This window comes from Panicum hallii, chromosome 7 (genome assembly GCF_002211085.1).
Source record: "Panicum hallii strain FIL2 chromosome 7, PHallii_v3.1, whole genome shotgun sequence".
In the NCBI taxonomy this organism is placed as follows: domain Eukaryota; kingdom Viridiplantae; phylum Streptophyta; class Magnoliopsida; order Poales; family Poaceae; genus Panicum; species Panicum hallii.
Window position 1 is genome coordinate 43,744,828 of NC_038048.1, and position 17,811 is coordinate 43,762,638.

The 17,811-nt window shown below is 42.6% G+C and overlaps 5 protein-coding genes across 10 annotated transcripts; 1 reads left to right on the forward strand and 4 right to left on the reverse strand.

The window, feature by feature from the left end:
* Nucleotides 1–345: 345 nt before the first annotated feature.
* LOC112901245 lies at nucleotides 346–3,302 on the reverse strand. Of its 2 annotated transcripts, XM_025970116.1 has the most exons (4): nucleotides 2,763–3,302; nucleotides 1,466–1,554; nucleotides 1,054–1,153; nucleotides 346–755 (listed from the first exon to the last, which is right to left on the reverse strand). In XM_025970116.1, the coding sequence occupies exons 1-2, from the start codon at nucleotides 3,199–3,201 to the stop codon at nucleotides 1,520–1,522; spliced, it is 474 nt and encodes a 157-aa protein (XP_025825901.1). In that variant the 5' UTR covers nucleotides 3,202–3,302; the 3' UTR covers nucleotides 346–755; nucleotides 1,054–1,153; nucleotides 1,466–1,519. The 2 variants fall into 2 exon arrangements, with proteins under 2 accessions (XP_025825901.1, XP_025825900.1); XM_025970115.1 differs by lacking the exon at nucleotides 1,466–1,554 and having other exon boundaries at nucleotides 363–755; nucleotides 2,763–3,299.
* A 130-nt stretch (nucleotides 3,303–3,432) lies between these two features.
* LOC112901242 lies at nucleotides 3,433–6,632 on the forward strand. The gene is made up of 5 exons (XM_025970107.1): nucleotides 3,433–3,640; nucleotides 3,987–4,189; nucleotides 5,282–5,497; nucleotides 5,610–5,752; nucleotides 6,199–6,632. Exons 2-5 carry the CDS (start codon nucleotides 3,987–3,989, stop codon nucleotides 6,384–6,386), a joined length of 750 nt encoding a protein of 249 aa, XP_025825892.1. The 5' UTR covers nucleotides 3,433–3,640; the 3' UTR covers nucleotides 6,387–6,632.
* Nucleotides 6,633–6,855: 223 nt separating this feature from the next.
* On the reverse strand, nucleotides 6,856–9,745 carry LOC112901244 (putative RNA methyltransferase At5g10620). 5 transcript variants are annotated; one of them, XM_025970113.1, is made up of 9 exons: nucleotides 9,390–9,744; nucleotides 9,163–9,194; nucleotides 9,040–9,075; nucleotides 8,789–8,931; nucleotides 8,438–8,504; nucleotides 8,238–8,315; nucleotides 7,944–8,089; nucleotides 7,597–7,725; nucleotides 6,856–7,482 (listed from the first exon to the last, which is right to left on the reverse strand). In XM_025970113.1, the coding sequence occupies exons 3-8, from the start codon at nucleotides 9,049–9,051 to the stop codon at nucleotides 7,686–7,688; spliced, it is 486 nt and encodes a 161-aa protein (XP_025825898.1). In that variant the 5' UTR covers nucleotides 9,052–9,075; nucleotides 9,163–9,194; nucleotides 9,390–9,744; the 3' UTR covers nucleotides 6,856–7,482; nucleotides 7,597–7,685. The 5 variants fall into 5 exon arrangements, with proteins under 5 accessions (XP_025825898.1, XP_025825896.1, XP_025825895.1 ...); XM_025970111.1 differs by lacking the exon at nucleotides 9,040–9,075 and having other exon boundaries at nucleotides 6,856–7,494; nucleotides 9,390–9,745; XM_025970110.1 differs by lacking the exon at nucleotides 9,040–9,075 and having other exon boundaries at nucleotides 9,390–9,743.
* Nucleotides 9,746–9,978: 233 nt separating this feature from the next.
* LOC112901243 (probable plastid-lipid-associated protein 8, chloroplastic) lies at nucleotides 9,979–11,525 on the reverse strand. The gene is made up of 4 exons (XM_025970109.1): nucleotides 11,311–11,525; nucleotides 10,966–11,089; nucleotides 10,542–10,718; nucleotides 9,979–10,426 (listed from the first exon to the last, which is right to left on the reverse strand). Exons 1-4 carry the CDS (start codon nucleotides 11,482–11,484, stop codon nucleotides 10,236–10,238), a joined length of 666 nt encoding a protein of 221 aa, XP_025825894.1. The 5' UTR covers nucleotides 11,485–11,525; the 3' UTR covers nucleotides 9,979–10,235.
* A 352-nt stretch (nucleotides 11,526–11,877) lies between these two features.
* On the reverse strand, nucleotides 11,878–16,217 carry LOC112901241. Its single transcript, XM_025970106.1, has 12 exons — nucleotides 16,199–16,217; nucleotides 15,999–16,057; nucleotides 14,871–15,319; nucleotides 14,228–14,326; nucleotides 13,983–14,083; nucleotides 13,835–13,906; nucleotides 13,563–13,653; nucleotides 13,375–13,455; nucleotides 12,775–12,837; nucleotides 12,551–12,673; nucleotides 12,415–12,453; nucleotides 11,878–12,335 (listed from the first exon to the last, which is right to left on the reverse strand). Exons 3-12 carry the CDS (start codon nucleotides 15,222–15,224, stop codon nucleotides 12,207–12,209), a joined length of 1,152 nt encoding a protein of 383 aa, XP_025825891.1. The 5' UTR covers nucleotides 15,225–15,319; nucleotides 15,999–16,057; nucleotides 16,199–16,217; the 3' UTR covers nucleotides 11,878–12,206.
* Nucleotides 16,218–17,811: the final 1,594 nt, after the last annotated feature.

The window sequence follows — 17,811 nt, forward strand, 5'->3', positions numbered from 1 at the left end:
TATGGCATTGCTTCAAGGCAAACATATATAACAGGCCCGGCAGGGCTATAACTTATCCAGCTAAGTACGAGTTGAGTACATAATGCCATTATTTTCAAGAAAGGACCCTGAGTAAGAAATCAAAATTTCCTGGAGGTTTTCATTGCACAGGCGCGAGCTACTCTTAGCTGTCCAAACCTAAGGCAAGCGCCGGAGACCGGACGACGGAGATGCAATTGGGTCGACGGAACCACCTTCTACATGTGCGACGGGTCCAACCTTTATGTGCTTACACAATCATGTGTACATAGAACATGAGATGGTGAGTAATTAGGTTAACCCATTTCATTCAGGGTTACCACTTGATGAAAAAACAGGGTCCAAGACCAGAAACACTCGAGTGGCCAAAGCTGCGGCCTCAGTACGAAACGAACTCGGAAGAACACACAGCCAAATGGACCTTACACATCGAGCGTAACGGTTCAAGCCCACCGCGTGTTTTTATTCAAAAGGGAAAAACATGGTACTAGGACTATTAGATCAAGCATCGCAGCTACTGGGAATCTTACATTATACAACCCCCCCATGTTCAGGTGCTACCGCACCGGGTTCTGCGAAATACAAAGGATTACATTCGTGGCTTTTGGCTGGCAGTGCGCAGGCATCATATTCCAGCGAAGAGATGAAAGGGGGATTCATTGTTGCTGGGCTCCCTAGCTTCTATATGTACAACCATCAGCGGTGTTTCACAGCTCCGAGCTGCCACCTCTTGGAGCCTACACAACAAAAATATCGAGCCCAGATTAGAGTCAATAACTCATCATACTATTTTTAGGTGCATTTCAACTACAGCTTTAGAAAGTTCATTTTTATAACAGGAAGCCAGTTCAGAAAGTTAAATCTTTTGCTGCTAAAGGGCAAAATTGTTTGGGATATGTTAAGCATGGGTAAAATTTGCGGTGGTAAATGGTTTCAAGAAATGCTAAGCATGTGCAAAATTATGGCCTCAAAATGCAGCCATGGTATAAAAACAAAGTGATCATCAAATATTTACTTGAGAAAAGAAAATCTTACTCTGGGTAGAATGGTAAAGTAGCATCGGTGGATTAGCTTTCCTCATCATCAGTTTGAGTAGCATCGTTTCTTGGTCTCTTCACGGGATGTGGAAATTTTCCTTCGAAGAATATAATTCTTTTAGACAAAATAGCGCTGAGAGTAGAGCAAAATGAAGAACCAATTGCAATCTAGAATAACACATATGATGGTGGTCTAAGTGCAGTGACAAGAATAATACTAAGATACAGCCAAAACAACCTCCTGACAAACAGAACAGTTGTCAAACAAGCAACCTTTACTGGAAATACATTGAAATATGACCCAAGTCCTACATGCAACAAGAACTAGTAATCAACCCAAGTACCCAACCCAATTGAAGGAACCAAGATTAATCCAAGACAACAAAACCACTATCATCTTAGTATCTTACCGATAACTTGCGCTTAGCTCATCCCACATGGTACTGAAAGCGCGGCCTGCTCAATCAAAAACATTTCTGGCCCAGTATACTATTTGTACCTAACCAAGATCAATCCAAGATAACCAAACCACTATCATCTTAGTATATTACCAATAACTTGCACATAGCTCATCCCACGTGGCACTGAAAGCACTACCTGCCCAATCAAAACATTTTCTGGCCCAATACAGTTCACAGTTTGGACCTAAGGAGAACAAAACTCTGGATGGCTTTTACACCCAAGAAAATAATATTATGTCAAGATTGGCCCCAACAAAAAACAATTCATTTCAACCTAGCTTATCAAATACCCACCATTTGATCTCCAGCATTTAAGCCAACCAATTTTTTCTTCAATTCTCATTTTGACTCAGCAACCATTAAAATTCTTGAAACCAAGAGTGATATAAATCACCCCACCATGCTTTGTTACCAGCAACTTGAAAGACCAAATAGGAAGATTGAGTATGCTACTGCAGGAAATCCGTAATCCACATAAATGAACATGTACCGGAAGGAACACTATATGCTTTTCCTATACTGCTTTGGGTTCCTGACATAGCTCTGCTTTATAAATCAAATATTAAGTGTCATGTATCGACAAACCTTTCAATGCAAAATTGGGTGCAATAATTTTGTTTCACGGAAACTTGCGAGGATATAAAACAAACCAGCATAGAAAGCTAACCAGCTAGAGAATCATAATATCATGCATAAAAAAAAGCAAAGGAACCTCTGGTCACAAAACAAAATTAATGGGCAAAAAAAAAATTATCTGCTGCTTAAGGTTGTTTGTCCAGCAAGGCAGGGAAAAAAGAGAGAATACCACAGGCAAAGTAGTAACATGCAAATAGAATACAATAAATGAAAAATATAAGTTGTTTCTATACCTCAGAATTCAGGCAAATCATTATGAATAAAGACCGAGTTCCTTTATATCTCTCAAAACCTATCATTACAATATGGCCGAACATGTTTCATACTAGTGGAATAACCGATACAGTAAATGAATGTCATTGTTATGACTCATGAATGAAGTACCGAATCTCCCCTAACATTTCATCAGGATTGCCATGATATACTAATTACCGTCATGCACGGTTCATCATAATATCCAGATGTACACCCAAAATTTCAAGCACAACTTCCAAACATCCGCCACACAAAAGTTCCGAATCTACTATGATTCACTGGCGAATCAACAATAGAACCCTAAACGCATTATCATTCCGCAAACAAAAGGAAATGGTACCTTAATCCATCTCACCTTCCACAAAGTACGCCGCGGACGGCCAACCCCGCACGGTTCTGAAGCTCATCGCCTCCTCCGCAGTCATCGCCGGGGCACCACTCGCGGTGTATACGGCCGCCCCGAGGAGGTCAGCCACCCCGAGCGGCCGCGGCATCGGCGGCACCCAGTAGGATGCCCCCGGGACGAAGGGGAGCCACTCGGGCGCCGCCCGCCGCACGAGCACCCCGTGGATGGCGTCCTCCAGGCGCCGCATCCCCCTCTGTGCCTGCACCTTGGCGGATTCGCCCGAGCCTCCCCCTCCGGATGAAGATGACGGGGACTCCTCGGAGAGGTCGATCTCGACGAACTCCACCTTTGCCGACAGGGCACGGGAGGGGCGGAAGCGGAGAGCGGAGGAGGGCCCCGCCGCGAAGCGGGCCACGGTAAGGGTTCGCGCCGCGAGGAGGCGAGCCATGGTGTGCGAGAGCGAAGCCGGGGAAGGATTCCGATGGCGCTAATGGAAGGGTCGAGAGGGGACGCGAGAGCGAGACGAAGCCACGAAGGGGACGGACGGGGATAGGGGCACGCAATTACGCTACCACCGATGACGTGGAGCCTTCCCATTTGCTGCTATTTGCGCCGTGGGTCCCGTGTGCCAGTGACACATATGGTGTCATCGGTTTCACGAAGTCAAGGGCCCCACTCCTCTTCCCCCAAGCCTTTGCAGGCTCCTCCCCTCCATCATCGACGGGCACGTCTCCGTCCAGATCCAGGCAGCAGGCAGCAGGCATCTTTCCACCGCAGCTCCGCCTCTCTCCCTTCTCCCGCAGGCATCCCCGTCGCCCTCGTTCCCGCTGGATTGCAGCCGAGTGGAGATCCATCCGGACTTGTGTTGATTTCTTCTTCTCCTGCCGGTGAGGATGCCCTAGCTTTGCCTGGATTAATTGTTCTTTTTGTTCTACACAAACTCATCTTCTCCTCCTGTCAGACACTAAATCCAAAAAAATTCAAACAAAAATCTTTCTTTTTTCCATTGTGAATCCAAAATTCAGTTTTCTTTCTGGATTGGAGTCCACTTTTTTTGCGAATTTGGAGTAGTGATACCGCCCTTTATTTTTTCGAAAAGACAGAATTGGGAAACCCCCATGACCTCGTCCGCCACTGTGATCTTCGTAGCATCGTTTATTCCTATTGAAAACCTCCTGTAATTTGTGCTGCCTTCTGACGATACTGCTGTTGTTGCTGATGATAATAATCCAGATGGCCGCTCCGAATGGCCCCGCTACTTCTCCGGTGGTCACATATCCCTTCTACCCCGCTGGGGCGTTTCCCCAGCAAGCCGGGGATGATCAGGCTCAGGGCCCGGGGATATATGCCATACAGCAGAATCAACTAGCAGCGGCAATGGGAATGGGGTGTTATGCTCCAACTACACTCGTACCACTCACTTACAAGATCCCAACGTAAGTTGTTACCTTCTGGTACTGAACAATCTGCTACATTTTCCAGTTTCTTGTGTAGTTACCTTCTGGTACTGAACAATCTGCTACATTTACCAGTTTCACGTGTTCATATTTGAATTGGTGAGGCTGTTTGCATACTGTAGTAGTAATCATATTCTGTCCGTGCAAGTCATATGCGTTTGTAGAATTCTGCTTTTGAAATTCTTGGACACTTTTAGTGCGGCTGTATGGGACTCGTGTGATAAGGGGTCGCAAAATCTATGTTGAAAACTTGAGATCCAAGTGCTATTTTCCCCAGTGTCCTGGGTAGAGGTTCATAAAAGCATGCTCAGGAGCTGCAGTGCATAACCAGTGTTACTTCAAGAATGACGATATCCTTATATCTTCAATCGAATTATACATACCGGATAGGCGAATAGGATCTGTTTCAGGCTAGCGGCAATCTTGGATATCCACAAAGCAGTGAATCAACTTTTGCTAGTGCAGCTTTTCCCATGAATTCATTCACATACCGCTTTGTTCATCAAGTAACGGTGATTACTGATTAACTCGTCAACTTGACATGTAGAAAAATCTCTGTCGTAGCAATGTGAATGACCCCCAACCATCTCTCTTATTATCTAGGGACATTAACATGTAGAACATGAGTGAGGCAGAATATATATTGATATTAACTTCAGTCCTAAAGTAATCTATAATTTTTTTATCATTATGACAGTATGGACTTGACATTTGATATTAGTGACTAGTTAATACTTAGTAGGGACTAATTTGATTGAGAATACCACAAATCAAATGCCTTTACATAATTTTCTCTCAGCTAAGTTTCATATGAACATTGCCTAAGTGCTTTTGATGCTGGAAGCTAGAATGAAACTACAGAGGACATGACAGACCTAGTTAGAGATTTGAGTATCTAAAGAAAACTTTTGTTGTGAGAATGATAGGGTCCATGTAGTTTTCTACTATGTTCCTGCCTTCTTCATGTTGATTTGAGTATTTGACCACCAGGGGGCACTCAGGATCAGTGCAAAGTATTATTAATTTATGGCCCCTCCATGCTTGCTTATTTCTGCTCTTTTGTGCTTGAAGGGAAAGTGTCGGTGCTCCGGCTGGTGAAGAGAATGTACAGAATGCTGGGCAGCAAAATGGACCTCAAAGACAAGTTGTTGTGAGGAGGTTTCACTTTGCTTTTCAGCTTGACTTGGCCCTGATCATCAAACTAGCAGCAGTGGTCTTTCTGTTTAGCCAAGAGGGCTCAAAACAAAGGCTGTTTCTTCTAATACTGTTTGCCTCATTGATTTACTTGTGAGTACTCATTTCTCCTCCAAATACTTTATGCTTTTCCACAATTTGCTCTTCATTCCTTGTATGGCCTATATCGCGCTGCTAGGTAATTTCGTGGTTCTGTGTCCTGTAGATATCAAACTGGAGCAATTACACCTTTTGTAAGATGGCTTCAGCGGGCAGGAGGTGTGGCCGCTCGTCCGCCGCAGGCTCCTGCTCGGGTGGAGAATCGTGCTCCTCTACCTGCCCAGAATGATGGCAATGGCCAACCCAATGGTAGTTTCCACATACTTCTCTCTGTATCGTCTGTGTGCTATGCATGAATGTTCAACATATTGCAACACCAAATTCACTTTTTTAGTGATATCAATATTGTAACCTTACTTTTCACTACTATCTGCTCTTCCATGGGAGGAATTGTAATGCAGTAGCAACACCAAATTCACTACTATCATGCATGCAGTAGCAATTGCATGAGAAAAAAAATTGTAATGGACCACAATGAGCACCAATGAATGATGCAGATGTTAAAGCTGTCTAATGTTTATCATGTTGATTTCTGTTTTGACGGAATGGCGTTTCATGTTTTAGCGATCAGTTTATATAGCTTTTCAATTGTCAACAAGCACCAACAATAAATCATATTTCTTGTTGTCTAAGGAAATGTTGATGCATAATTACTCTATTTCTAATTGGTTTTGCTTTCGGGGAAAATCTTGCAGATCCTGCAAACCCTGATCAAGCTGCAGAGAATCAGGAACCAGGGGCTGCAGCTGGTAATGAGAACCCACAAGCAGCGGAGGGAGAAGGCAACCAGCGCAATTGGCTTGGAGGCATATTGAAAGAGGTCCAGTTGGTTGTTGTAGGGTTTGTTGCATCGCTTCTCCCTGGTTTTCAGCACAATGATTAGGCCTCATCTTGTCACTGTGGAATAAGTTATCGGCAGTGATATAGTTATTGTGACATAGGGAGAAAATAAACAATTGTATCAAGCGGCTCTAAGACGTTTAAGTGTTTATACATCAATATGTGGTTGTTGTTAATGTTGTTTTGTCCCATTTGCTTATGTTCTCGTTGGTGGTACATTTGTTGTAGAACTTGAACCTATCTTGGGATACTGGCAGTTCAATGTAAAGAGTAGCCTGATGCCCTTTCAGAGAAACGGACCATTATTTGCGTTGCAGAAACATGGGATGCTTGCACCCAAGCACAGTAAGTTTCTGTTGTAAACTATCAGAAACATGAAGGATGCAAAAGAATCTTCAGGGCTGAAACCTCTGATTTATAACATGTGAATCACATTCAGGGGGTCAGAGATGCTCCCTTGTTCTAACAGAAAACTAGCAGATAATTCATGTTAGAGTGAAATAAAGCCATTATTACCATTTTCAGCTGCTTTTGTTGATAAATCAATACAGTCTACTTCCTCCGTCCTATGAAAAGTGCAATCCTGCGTTTGAAAAAAATCCCACAAAGAGTGCAACCCTAGAAATTGGATCTCAACTACCTACCTAATTAAGTAGTCAGATTTGATTTGCATATCAAAACTAACCACATATGGCAAACAAATGAGGGTATAAAAGTACATTCAAGTCACCACTAATCTGTCTAAAAAGACTTAGAATTGCACTCTTCATGGGACGGAGGGAGTGTTGTGCAGGCATACATTCAGCATCAAGAAAGGATTTTCTGTGTTTTGTTCCCTTGTTTTGAAGTATAACACCACAAATTGATAAGAGATGTCTGTTCTCTCTGCTCATTCTCTATGTTCACAATAGAAGAGGAACTAAATCCTATGACATGGTTTATCTCGATTTTAGCTGTTCTCGTCTGCCATTCTCTTCGCAGGGCTTGTGTGCCATTCTTTTTGCAAAACTTCACTTGCAGATGGCATATGTTCCTTGGTAAGGCTGCACGAGGCCTTTCTTGCTTACAACTTGAAGCATGTAGTAACCAGTAAATAACCTAGCAAATTTTTATCTTGTCTGTACGCTGTCCATGCCATGCTGCGTTAGAAACTGACATACATCAGTCAAAGAACATACTAAGTAAATCATTTTGGAGAATTTGGGGTTCTGTATATGAATAAAAATACAATAATGAATCCTTGAACACTACACCTGCAAATTTATGCATGCACAGTCTTCCATTCCCAAGTCTTAATCTGTTCAAATAGCAGTGGATGATGATGAGATGAGAACACATTAGCTTAATGGTGATACTTCTGTCCTTTTATTATAGTCCATGCCCTGCAAATTAATGTAATACCTAATGAATGACCAGTCACATTCAACAGCAAGTAATTACTGATAGATATGCATTGGTGTTCAGTATCCAGAAACAAAGCCTGTGTTGCATGGTTTTTAAATGGCAGAGCTACATTGTGCCTATTTCACACCATATGGGAGTTTGCTCCACAGAAACTATGTTCAGTGCAGAAATGGCATCAGATAGGCTAATTGCTTACCTGTAGAGCTGCTCCATTAGAACAATTAAAGCAACCTGGTGATTCAAAACTAATGAGGACAACCTAATGGTTGCATCTGCACGCTGTCTCACTTGTAACCCAAGACCATATGGTCCACCAATACAAAATGTAAGCCTTGATGATCCCTATAAGATATGGGAAGCATTTATTAATGCCTGATAGAAATTTCCAGCAGTTTGAGAAGACGAGATCACAGAAATTTCAACCGCAACAATTGATGATTAAAGAATAGCTCAGTTATGATGAACAAAGTGGCAGAGCCACAGAACATACTGTGTTGCCAGCATCCCCAATCAGATCAGCTATCTGCTCAGATATGACATCCTTCCCGTTTTCATCCAACACAACCACCTAACCATATACACTAACATCAGGCACTGAACAAAGCCATATGAAGGTAGGGGACTAGGGGAGAAGGGAGAATTTACAACAGTACAAATATGAGCTAAGGATAAAAAGGCAGTGAAACATACAAAATCTTCAGGTTTGAGTTGCTGCATCATAGCTGTGTCTTCTGCTTCAACTTGAACCTTAACATCACTGAAGAAAGCTTCAAAGGTCAGTATATACATCATAAGTGGGCATTATTGTTAGCTGTATGCACCATAAGAAAATCAGCTTCAGCTATGTTATGTGTAGCATACTAGCATTACTTGTGAAAAGCCAGCCTACTAATATCAGGAACCATACCATACAAAAACACAGTATGCTGTATGCACATGCCACACAAATTCATATTCACACTACAGCAAAAGATAGCCTCTAGCCATCTATTGTGTACCAACTACTGTCGTACAAAGTCAGGATCACATGACGATGTCTACCTTGTAAGTTTTGGGTTGGGCCTGATAAGGGTGTCTTCAAAATCGCAGTAGTATCCGAGCTTCTCTTTGTATTCTTCAACAAGAAGCTGTGTCCCTCGAGACCTCTTCTTTCCAACCGTTAACAAACGCATAGGCATCGCTCTCTGCAAACATGGACATACAGACATCAAAAATCAAAATCACAAGCTTGATCAAACACATTTGGCCATTATAAGGCTACATGAATTAGAACTGAGGCGCAAGCTCTTCACTTCACAAGGCATCTTTCAGCAAGCTTTTGCCTTATCCTGTAAAATGCAGACTACATTTTCTTGAGGAGAAATGGATCAAATGAATCGATGTAGCTAGAAAAAGTCAATGCTTGCACTCCTTACCACAGACTGTCCCGAGTATTTGGATCTCTTGCCTGCATCCAAAGGAAAAGTAGGACTTCACGTTAAAAATCAGAATCCCCGGCGAGTTAGAAGGTAATCGAGAACTGAAAAGTAGTCAAGGCAACTCTACATAATTTAGAGAAAAGAAAATACCAAGAGATAAGAACTCGAGAAGCAGCAAGAAGAAATGGAGGCACACCGAGACGGTGAGTGATCCGAAATCTTACCAAGAGAAGGGGCGGGCGCGCCACGGTCCTTGCTTAGGGAGTGCTGGGCCCCACATATGCACCGGAACGGAGAGATGGCCATGGCGAAGAAGAGAGGGAAGTAGGGGGAGATTGGGTGAGGCTCGCGAACTCGTGGGGGCGCACCCTGCCGGCGTCCCGGACTGTCTCAGCGGGGAAGAAGAGCAGCCTATCCGCAAAGGCGCGTGTACGCTGGAGAGGCGCCTTTCATGCGGTTAAGGTCACGTCGCAGAAGGCGTTACTACAGGTGGAAAACGTATATTTGTACAACGGCTTCAGAGGCTGTGAACGAGACCTCCATGACTCCATCCATCCTTGTCAAGTCCAGCAATACGCCTGAAGCGTGAGGCCTCATCTGGAGCACTGGATCCTAGGATTATACACGAGCTGACGCCTGACGTTTCCTGCAAAAACATTTACTCTCCTCAATTGATAGAGCACGTTGATTTGGTTCATCATGCTGGTGTATCCGAATCTTAACTTTTTTTTTAGGCAAATCCGAATCTGAGCTTAAAGTTAAAGCTGCTCACCCCTACCAACTATCAGAAGGATATGTCATCAACAATTCAACTTCCAAATAAATCACTTAGTTGACAAAACATCATCTTACAACACTAATGAATGCTACATGCATCGTCGATTGCCCACTTGTCGTCCAAAAAGAGCCAGACAACGTTCTTTAGGTTACAATATGCAGGAAAACTTCTACCCAAATTGGCTTCTGAACTTTACATGTGAAATCCTGAATACAATATTGTACAGACGACCACAACAGTGCCATCCCTTGTGCTTGTGGTCTCGAGCACACCCCAGTGCACACATGTCGTTCTATCCTCGTCTGAGGAACACGAAAAGCGAGCCTCTGGACCCTTTCCCTAGCCTGATCTTCTCGTCGACATAAGTGATCTCCAGCTTGACCTCGCTCTCCCCACCATATTGGAACCCCAAGGAGCCTACCTTCAATTCTGGGGCCTCAAAGATGACCTGAATCCACTTACTGTCCAATACATTCAGCTTACCTGCATGACCGACATTGAAGAACATGAGAAAATTAAATTACAAATTTCCTAGAAATTGATGCACTCTCCGCAAATCAAAACAGAATGGCTTGATAAGCAAATACTGTCAGTTTACCTTTCAACGATACTGCACCCTCGAGACCAAAGACGGAGAATGACACCTTGTTCCTGACGACATCAGGGGCTTCCACTACCTGGATCATCTCATCAGTTTTGAATATCAGGCGGCCAAGAGGTGTCCGGTATAACCCTCCTGGAGACGTTGGCACCGAGCAATACACAACCTCCCATTCTGGTCAATTAGGTGAATTACGAAACCACTTAGGAAGGATGGCATTGAGGCATGGGTACGCTGTAATATCAACATGAAATGCGAAATGTAACACATGTATGGCTAATTAGCTTACGCTCCCCATTGCTGCAACCTGCAAGCTTCACCTATGGTCCGTTCCAACATTTGTTTTTAACAGTGTGTTAAGTGTCTGACAGTGGCACGGCACCAGATGGAAATATGGGCACACAAAGCATTTGATTTTTACCTCCAAATATAAGTGGGGACTTGACGGGCTCGTCTATGCAGTACTTCCCCAGCTGCAGCGCGACATCAGCCACTTCCTGATGCCCGTCTTTAGGCAGCAACACTCCTCGGTCAGTTCCCTTCACCTGTTGGTACCAAGCGAAGAAACCGTATTAACATTCTGAGCGCCCGAAGAAATCGAACCTTAAGAAGCGAGCTAACTAAACTGCCCGTGGTATGAAAGGCCAGCACTCGGTACTTTCTTGGCCTATAGGTACGAATGCAACGTGAGATTGCAGAAGCAAAGCATGAGCCATGAATCTAGGAATGGAGCAAGAAGCAAGAAATTAACTGGCGTCAGTGTTACCTTGGAGAGGATGGAGTCGACGAGCTCCGGCGGCGCCCGGACACCGGGGGCGGCGGTGAGGGAGCACCGGACGGACGCGAGAAGCCGGCGGAGCGGCCGGTGGAGAGGAGCAAGTGGGGGAGTGGCGGAGGAGAAGCGCAGGGCAGGGGAGGCGGCGGCAGCGGAAGCGGACATTTTTCTCCTCCTCGCTTCGTGTGGTGATAACTGGACCTCGTCCCTCTCCCCTATTTCTAATTCTAAAAAAAATCCAGTGAGGTTTTTCCTGATCCCTTTTTGTGCCGGAGCTACAACAGCTAAATTATTTCATATATTTTTAGTTTGCAAGACAAAGTATTTTGCACCCACGTGAACAATGACAACAAAAATAATCCTCTGACGTTCGTTCAATTGGATTTTTCCTCGTACACGAGGTCCATTATCCCACCGTCTACTTGTTGTTCCTACCGGTAATTTTGCACGGCTGAAAAGCGAACGCCACAAGGCCACATCCGAGCAAGCTGCCGTCAGCCACTCTGAATTGAGAACTCCACTACGTAGCTAATCTAGCTGTGGTTTGGCAGTTGGAGCTGACAAAAAAATAGGTCCAAGTTGACAGCTTCTGAATAATCACAATATCAGATTCTCACCCAATGTCTTTTCCTGTCACAATAAGCTCGATACACATGGCAAAAATCTGCAGCTAAAAAACAGGAGAAACTATGAAAAAGCAACTAGAGCCTAAATGAGTGGCCATGGCTTTTCCTGGTAAATCTGAAGCCACCCTGTTTCTGCAGCGAAAGCCTTTTCCTCCACTATTGCTATGTCCAGCTACTGTTAATCAACCTGCTATTCTGCTGTTCCCCAATGTACAAAGAATTCTATATGTGTATACCCTATAACCTCCGCGTCCGTGAAGCTCAAATAAGTGTATAATTTGAGAACAATGTCATGAGGTTGTTTATGGACTCAGGGTAGAACTTTCTCGCAAACAGGTAGCATGGTCTCTTTGCTCCGTTCCACAGGCAAGGGTTCTCTGTAACCACTTTCTGCAGAGCAACGAGAAAACATTTAAGCGCACTTGTGATTTTCATCCATCATTGTGGAGAAACAGAAGAAGGGAGGTACCTTGCTATCACTAGTGACATGGTAGCTCATGTCAATTGACTGCAGCAAAGATCAAAAGGTTTGAATGTTAGAAAAGGACGCTATGGGCAATGAACCAGCTGGAAAATAAACATAAGATGAGCACACAAACACATACAGTTATATTCTTCAGAAGCTCGAAAGTAACATCCTTTGCCCGGTAAGCTTTCGGATGCCATTTTCCTTCAGACCAGTCAACATGGGTTACAGACCAATTAGCAATTCCATCTGGGTCCATCATCTGGTTGACACCAATGCAAATTTGCAATATCAGTAGTGCTGCAGTGGGGCATTACAGATGACAAATAAATCTCAGTATTTGAAAGATCATTGTGTACTGACATGGAATAATGTTGGCAAATAATGCTCATCAGCATAGCAGTTGCGACCGTCTTCCATCCCAGGCTGTAAATGGAATAAGGAATATGTTAACATTGATATCTATACACACTATGTAGCAGAGAATAATTGCCAGAGTCTAATGGGGTAAAACCAAGAAAAAAGGTGCACAATATCCATCATCCGTAACTCGTAAATTAGTTTTTTTAAGAAAAAACTGAACACAGTGGAATAGTACCAATACAAGGCCACAGCTGACTTTTAGATCAAAACCTTGTCATCTGAGGATTAGTGACTAGTGAGATATACAAGATATTCCTTTGTACAGCTGTACTAAAGGCCATTAATAAGTGTAATCTCAAGGAAATAGATAATTCAATATCATCCAGTGACAAACATAAGGGTACTAGACTTCAAGAAATGCAGTCTTACAACATCCTGGAGTTTGAGGAGAACTAAATGATAAAGAAAAAAACAGAAATCTAGTTATATTGTGCACGAAAAAAAAATCAAAAGATGTTTTTGTGCCAAAAAGGACAAACATATATATGGATCTGATCCTATACCGCGCAAAGAAAATAGTAATGAAATACAGCATCTTACCCTGCAATGAAGCTTGAACTTAGTATAGTAAAGACTGTCTGCAACAATCATCAACGCATGTTGGCGCTTGACTGAGAACCACTGAAATAGTTATTACAAGTCAAAAAATCACCATCCAATCAGAATGTCTGTTGGGAGATAAAAATATAAGCAAAACATTCTGCACAATAAGAGAACTGTAAGCTTACCTGTGAACCCTTCCTGAAGTCTGCCTCTGTAACCTCAGGTAACATATTCTGTGAATACCTAAAATTTCCATGTGGCCCAGGATCATAAAAGCTGACCAACAAATAAAAGATAATGTAAGTTGAAAGTATATTAATGATATTACTGAGTCACTAAAAATGTATGAAAATAGAGAAGCAAGAAATTCAGTGCAGAGATCAATTTTGTCATTTAATGTAAACATAGTTTACGAGTGGACTCCAATAATAGTTATGAATTCGAGATATAAACTTACCAGTCAATAAAACTGAGATTTGTCCCCATTAGGTAGTCATACACATGGTCAAAATTGTGCAAAGGTACACAGCTGTAAACACACACAAGAGTTGAGATCTGAAAGAATAAATTATGAAATAAAAAGAGATGAAGGCAAACCATAATACCTGTCAGATAGCAAGACAAAATGCTGATTGTCAATGTCTTGTAAAGCATTTGCCAACAACCTCCTCTCAGCATCAACCATAGAAATTTTACCCCAGGTTACCTGTAATGACGATAAGACCATTCCACTTATCATTTAACATGGTCCAGATAAGTTCTACACAACAAGTATCAATTTACAGAGCATAAGAAAAAAAAATTGAAAACATAATGTTATTCATGTGGAACTAAAGTACAAAATCACTACCTTTTCACTGTGTATCTCTCGACCAATAAATATGGGACTGACATGTTCTGGCTTCTCCCTTGAGGCGTGCACATATATGGTATACCTTCCATCATGGCCCTGCAGAAATAACAGGAGGTCATGGAGAAACAAACTTTGAGCAAAAGATGACAACACAGTGGGTTATGATATTCCTTCAAAGATTGCTGGACCTTGGCAATACCCGTATTGCACCTTTAAATAGAATGCTCAGGAGGTACCATTATTAACTATGACTCTTCCAAAATGAATGAAGTTATAACAAATGATCCTAAATAAAGGTCTTCATACAGCAACATACAAAGAGTCAATCAGGCTATAGTAGTTATGCAGAGGATGACTTCAAAGAATATCAGAGTTAAATCAAGACCAAACAACCATCTTGCTTATTGGCATGAATGATCGTGAAATTTTCAAATATTTACATCCTTCTTGTAGAAGTACCTTTTTTTATTACTGTATCAATCTCAGAGGTACTCAGGTACTTCTACTGGAAACCTAGTTTTCACTTGTATATGGTATAATAATATGCAAAAGCCAATATCAATTATCAAAGCTAATAATATGGCAAAGGAAACTGGAAAAATGCATGAATCTACCAAGAGCATAAACAACGGATATGTACCTCAAAGAATTTTTCCCATAATCTTTCAAATGGCAAAGTTCCTGGAGTCAAGAACATGAAAGCTATTTTCGAACTCTTAGATCGAACAGGAGGTGTTGTAAGTATTTGTCTGAATACAACACGTGAGGCTCTTTCTTCATCGGTCAATTCCCTGGCAGGCTCTGCAGGAAGCCAGTCTCTCATAGGAGACTTGTAATGTGGGGGAGGATATAGATATGCCCAGGCTATTGCAATGGCGATGAAAGCTGCAATGACAAGTATCCACACTCGTCTTTTTGGAGAAGTTCTCTGGCGCGGAAGTGGAACGGCCTTCATATCCTTAACGCCTAACTGCCAAAAATGATGCAGCTTCATCTAATTAACCTTCACAGTGAAGGCCTAACTCTCAAACTTCGCCAAAACTAGTGAAATGGCTGGCAGATAATTTCCTTGGGCTTCTATAAATCCACCTGCATAAGTATAGCAGTTGATTGATCAAAATGACAGTAAGCTGCGCTGAAAATTGCCAATAAAAAGGTCATACAAAGGCGGGTGCCTTGGTCTGCTTAAGATCCACTGTAAAAAAAATATGTGGGATGATTGTCCAATGCACAGGAATTCAGTTACAATACATATGTTGCAAGAAGCCAAGAACCAAAATTCGAGGTCATACAGTTCCCAAATCTAAAAAAACGACTTAAGTTACCTGAATTCCCAATCCATGACAAATAAAATGGAAACCGTGTTTCTCTTACTGTAAAAGAAAACAAAAATTGACTTTGTTTTAAGTTTATCGATCTTAAGAAACTGGAATCTGCACTGAACAGAAATACTCCTCGGAATAAACCAACAAACTCGAGTCTTTCCGCGGATGAGCAAAGAAACTATCGAACAAGAAAGGCAATCTCAACGGTGCCAGCTCACCAATTTCACCGGACCAGTGATCTAGGACGTGCGCACGATCTCACCCCTAAACGCAAAGAACTTTGCTCCCAAACAAATGAAAACAATCACGCCGCAAGAACCCAGGGGCGAAAATCGAAGTTAGTAGGTAAAATACATGGCCAGATCCGAACACAAATAGCAGACATTAAGGTTTTGGTTGTTCGATTTCGCACAGCAGAAAGGGAAAGGAAGGGGCGGGCATACCTGTCGGATGCTCGTCGCCGGCGAAGAGCCCGACGAAGAATTGGCAAAGGGCGGCGCCGCTAGTAGAGCATGGCCGAGAGAGAGAGGGGACGGCAAGTGAATTGATTTATACGTGCTTTGGAAAGGGGACGCAGGTGGCGACTGCGACCCGCGGCCGGTAAACGGAAAGAACAGAGAGAAATAAGGAAAGAGAATTTTACCTTTGGGTTTGTTTGGTTGTTTTGATCTGGTACGAGCTACAAAGATCTCGCTGCTTGCGTTTTTCAGTGGGGTGCGCTAGTCTTTTAGTACATGATTGTTGGTTGTGCTTGCTTCCTGTCAATCGAGAATTTTATCGTGCTGCATATGCTCCAAAGTTTAGATTTGAAAAAAATAAAATCCAAAATTTGTTGTTTTAGACTTTTAGTTTATCCGTCATTTTATAGCTGTGCTCCTGCAGGACTAGGTCGGGTGATCAAAATCTTTATATTTGTTTATATTTTCTTGCTTTTCTTCTAATAAAATTTTCCAACAAAACCCTCACCGTCCTTTCGAAAAAATTCAAAATTTAGGTTTGAAAAATAATTTTACCCTGACGTATTTAGCATAATCCAAAGTTTAAGTTTCAGAAAAAAAACTATGTAATCATGGTTTCTGATTTTCCCTATTAATTTATCAAAGTCCAATTTTTTAGCGATATAATCAATGTAATTATCATGGTTGTTGGTTCTTGTACTTCTCTATCCTTTATTATTAGTTATGTTGCAAACAACATTCTTCGAGATTTTTATTGGGAATTTGACCATATGATTTCTCTTGAATTGAGTGAATCTATGTATTAATTAAAGTAAAAAAACTTTCCAAAATACTTATTAGTGGATTATATTCTCAGTCGTTATGAGTAAACGGTTTATCTTCACTCTTTTCTTTTTTCAGTTGAATAAACATCATTAGATAAATTTAGTATTAAGTGTACTCCACAAAGTACATTTCTAATCTATCATATACACTTAGATCCATTTGTACTAAACTTAATATTAGCATTTCTCTTTGGTGACGCTTTTAACCCTATCTTATCTTGATTTAATTGGCACTTTTTATGGCAATGTGAAATAAGAGTATGTTTGATGTGCAAGGATTCTGTCTCTTGTTCAGCCACAAAAGTTACTAGAAGGAACAGTTACAGATGGTCACTATAACCGTGCTAGGCATTAAAATGATATCCTAATACATTGAGTGACGAAGTAGGGAACCCTCTGTTAACATGTGAACATGTGTTGTTGCACAAAGATATTTCTTTCTTAGTACGCAATCCAGTCGCTATATAAAGAAATTTTAGCCTTCTGCACGCAAGTTAAGGAGTCAGATAGCATGGCATGTTGTTCCTTTACTTTGTCAGCTCGTTTGTTAGCCAAAACTCTTGAGCACTGTTCTCTGAGGTGCAGGGTGGCGGGGCATCGCATTCGCACCAGGGGAAGATATACCGTGGAATCCTCGAGTCGCAACGCTACACGATGTTGAGCCGAAGCAACCTGGACATGTCCCCCACAGCTAAAGCAACATGCTTCCCGGCTCCCACGCCGCCACGCGCACGCACTTCCCTTGCCAGCCGAAGGCACCTCCGCGAGCGCCCCCCCGAACCAGAAGGCGCGATCACAAGCCGCACCCCCGGCCTCCACTTGGCGCGTCCGTCCGACCACACGATCTACCACCACGTCTCGCGCGCGTCCTGACGGCGACAGGTCGCCCCGGCGACCGGCGCCCGTCGTCATCCGCCACTCCCAGCCCGACAGGTTTCCCCTCCACCGCGCGCGGCGCGCCAGGCGACTCGCCG

What these genes read in the sequence shown, in the direction of transcription:
- LOC112901245 (XM_025970115.1), bottom strand. Translation starts at nt 3,201, where the DNA reads ATGGCTCGCCTCCTCGCGGCGCGAACCCTTACCGTGGCCCGCTTCGCG. An exon ending in CGCGGCGTACTTTGTGGAAG is followed by an intron (nt 1,154 to 2,762) that starts GTGAGATGGATT and finishes TATTCTTCGAAG; the next exon opens with GAAAATTTCCACATCCCGTG.
- LOC112901242 (XM_025970107.1), top strand. Translation starts at nt 3,987, where the DNA reads ATGGCCGCTCCGAATGGCCCCGCTACTTCTCCGGTGGTCACATATCCC. An exon ending in CTCACTTACAAGATCCCAAC is followed by an intron (nt 4,190 to 5,281) that starts GTAAGTTGTTAC and finishes TTGTGCTTGAAG; the next exon opens with GGAAAGTGTCGGTGCTCCGG. An exon ending in TGGCAATGGCCAACCCAATG is followed by an intron (nt 5,753 to 6,198) that starts GTAGTTTCCACA and finishes AAAATCTTGCAG; the next exon opens with ATCCTGCAAACCCTGATCAA.
- LOC112901244 (XM_025970111.1), bottom strand. Translation starts at nt 9,471, where the DNA reads ATGGCCATCTCTCCGTTCCGGTGCATATGTGGGGCCCAGCACTCCCTA. An exon ending in TTGGGGATGCTGGCAACACA is followed by an intron (nt 8,090 to 8,237) that starts GTATGTTCTGTG and finishes CATATCTTATAG; the next exon opens with GGATCATCAAGGCTTACATT. An exon ending in CTAATGGAGCAGCTCTACAG is followed by an intron (nt 7,726 to 7,943) that starts GTAAGCAATTAG and finishes ATTAATTTGCAG; the next exon opens with GGCATGGACTATAATAAAAG.
- LOC112901243 (XM_025970109.1), bottom strand. Translation starts at nt 11,484, where the DNA reads ATGTCCGCTTCCGCTGCCGCCGCCTCCCCTGCCCTGCGCTTCTCCTCC. An exon ending in TCGACTCCATCCTCTCCAAG is followed by an intron (nt 11,090 to 11,310) that starts GTAACACTGACG and finishes TGGTACCAACAG; the next exon opens with GTGAAGGGAACTGACCGAGG. An exon ending in GTCCCCACTTATATTTGGAG is followed by an intron (nt 10,719 to 10,965) that starts GTAAAAATCAAA and finishes CTAATTGACCAG; the next exon opens with AATGGGAGGTTGTGTATTGC.
- LOC112901241 (XM_025970106.1), bottom strand. Translation starts at nt 15,224, where the DNA reads ATGAAGCTGCATCATTTTTGGCAGTTAGGCGTTAAGGATATGAAGGCC. An exon ending in TTTGTCTTGCTATCTGACAG is followed by an intron (nt 13,907 to 13,982) that starts GTATTATGGTTT and finishes GTGTGTTTACAG; the next exon opens with CTGTGTACCTTTGCACAATT. An exon ending in ATTTGCCAACATTATTCCAT is followed by an intron (nt 12,674 to 12,774) that starts GTCAGTACACAA and finishes GGTGTCAACCAG; the next exon opens with ATGATGGACCCAGATGGAAT.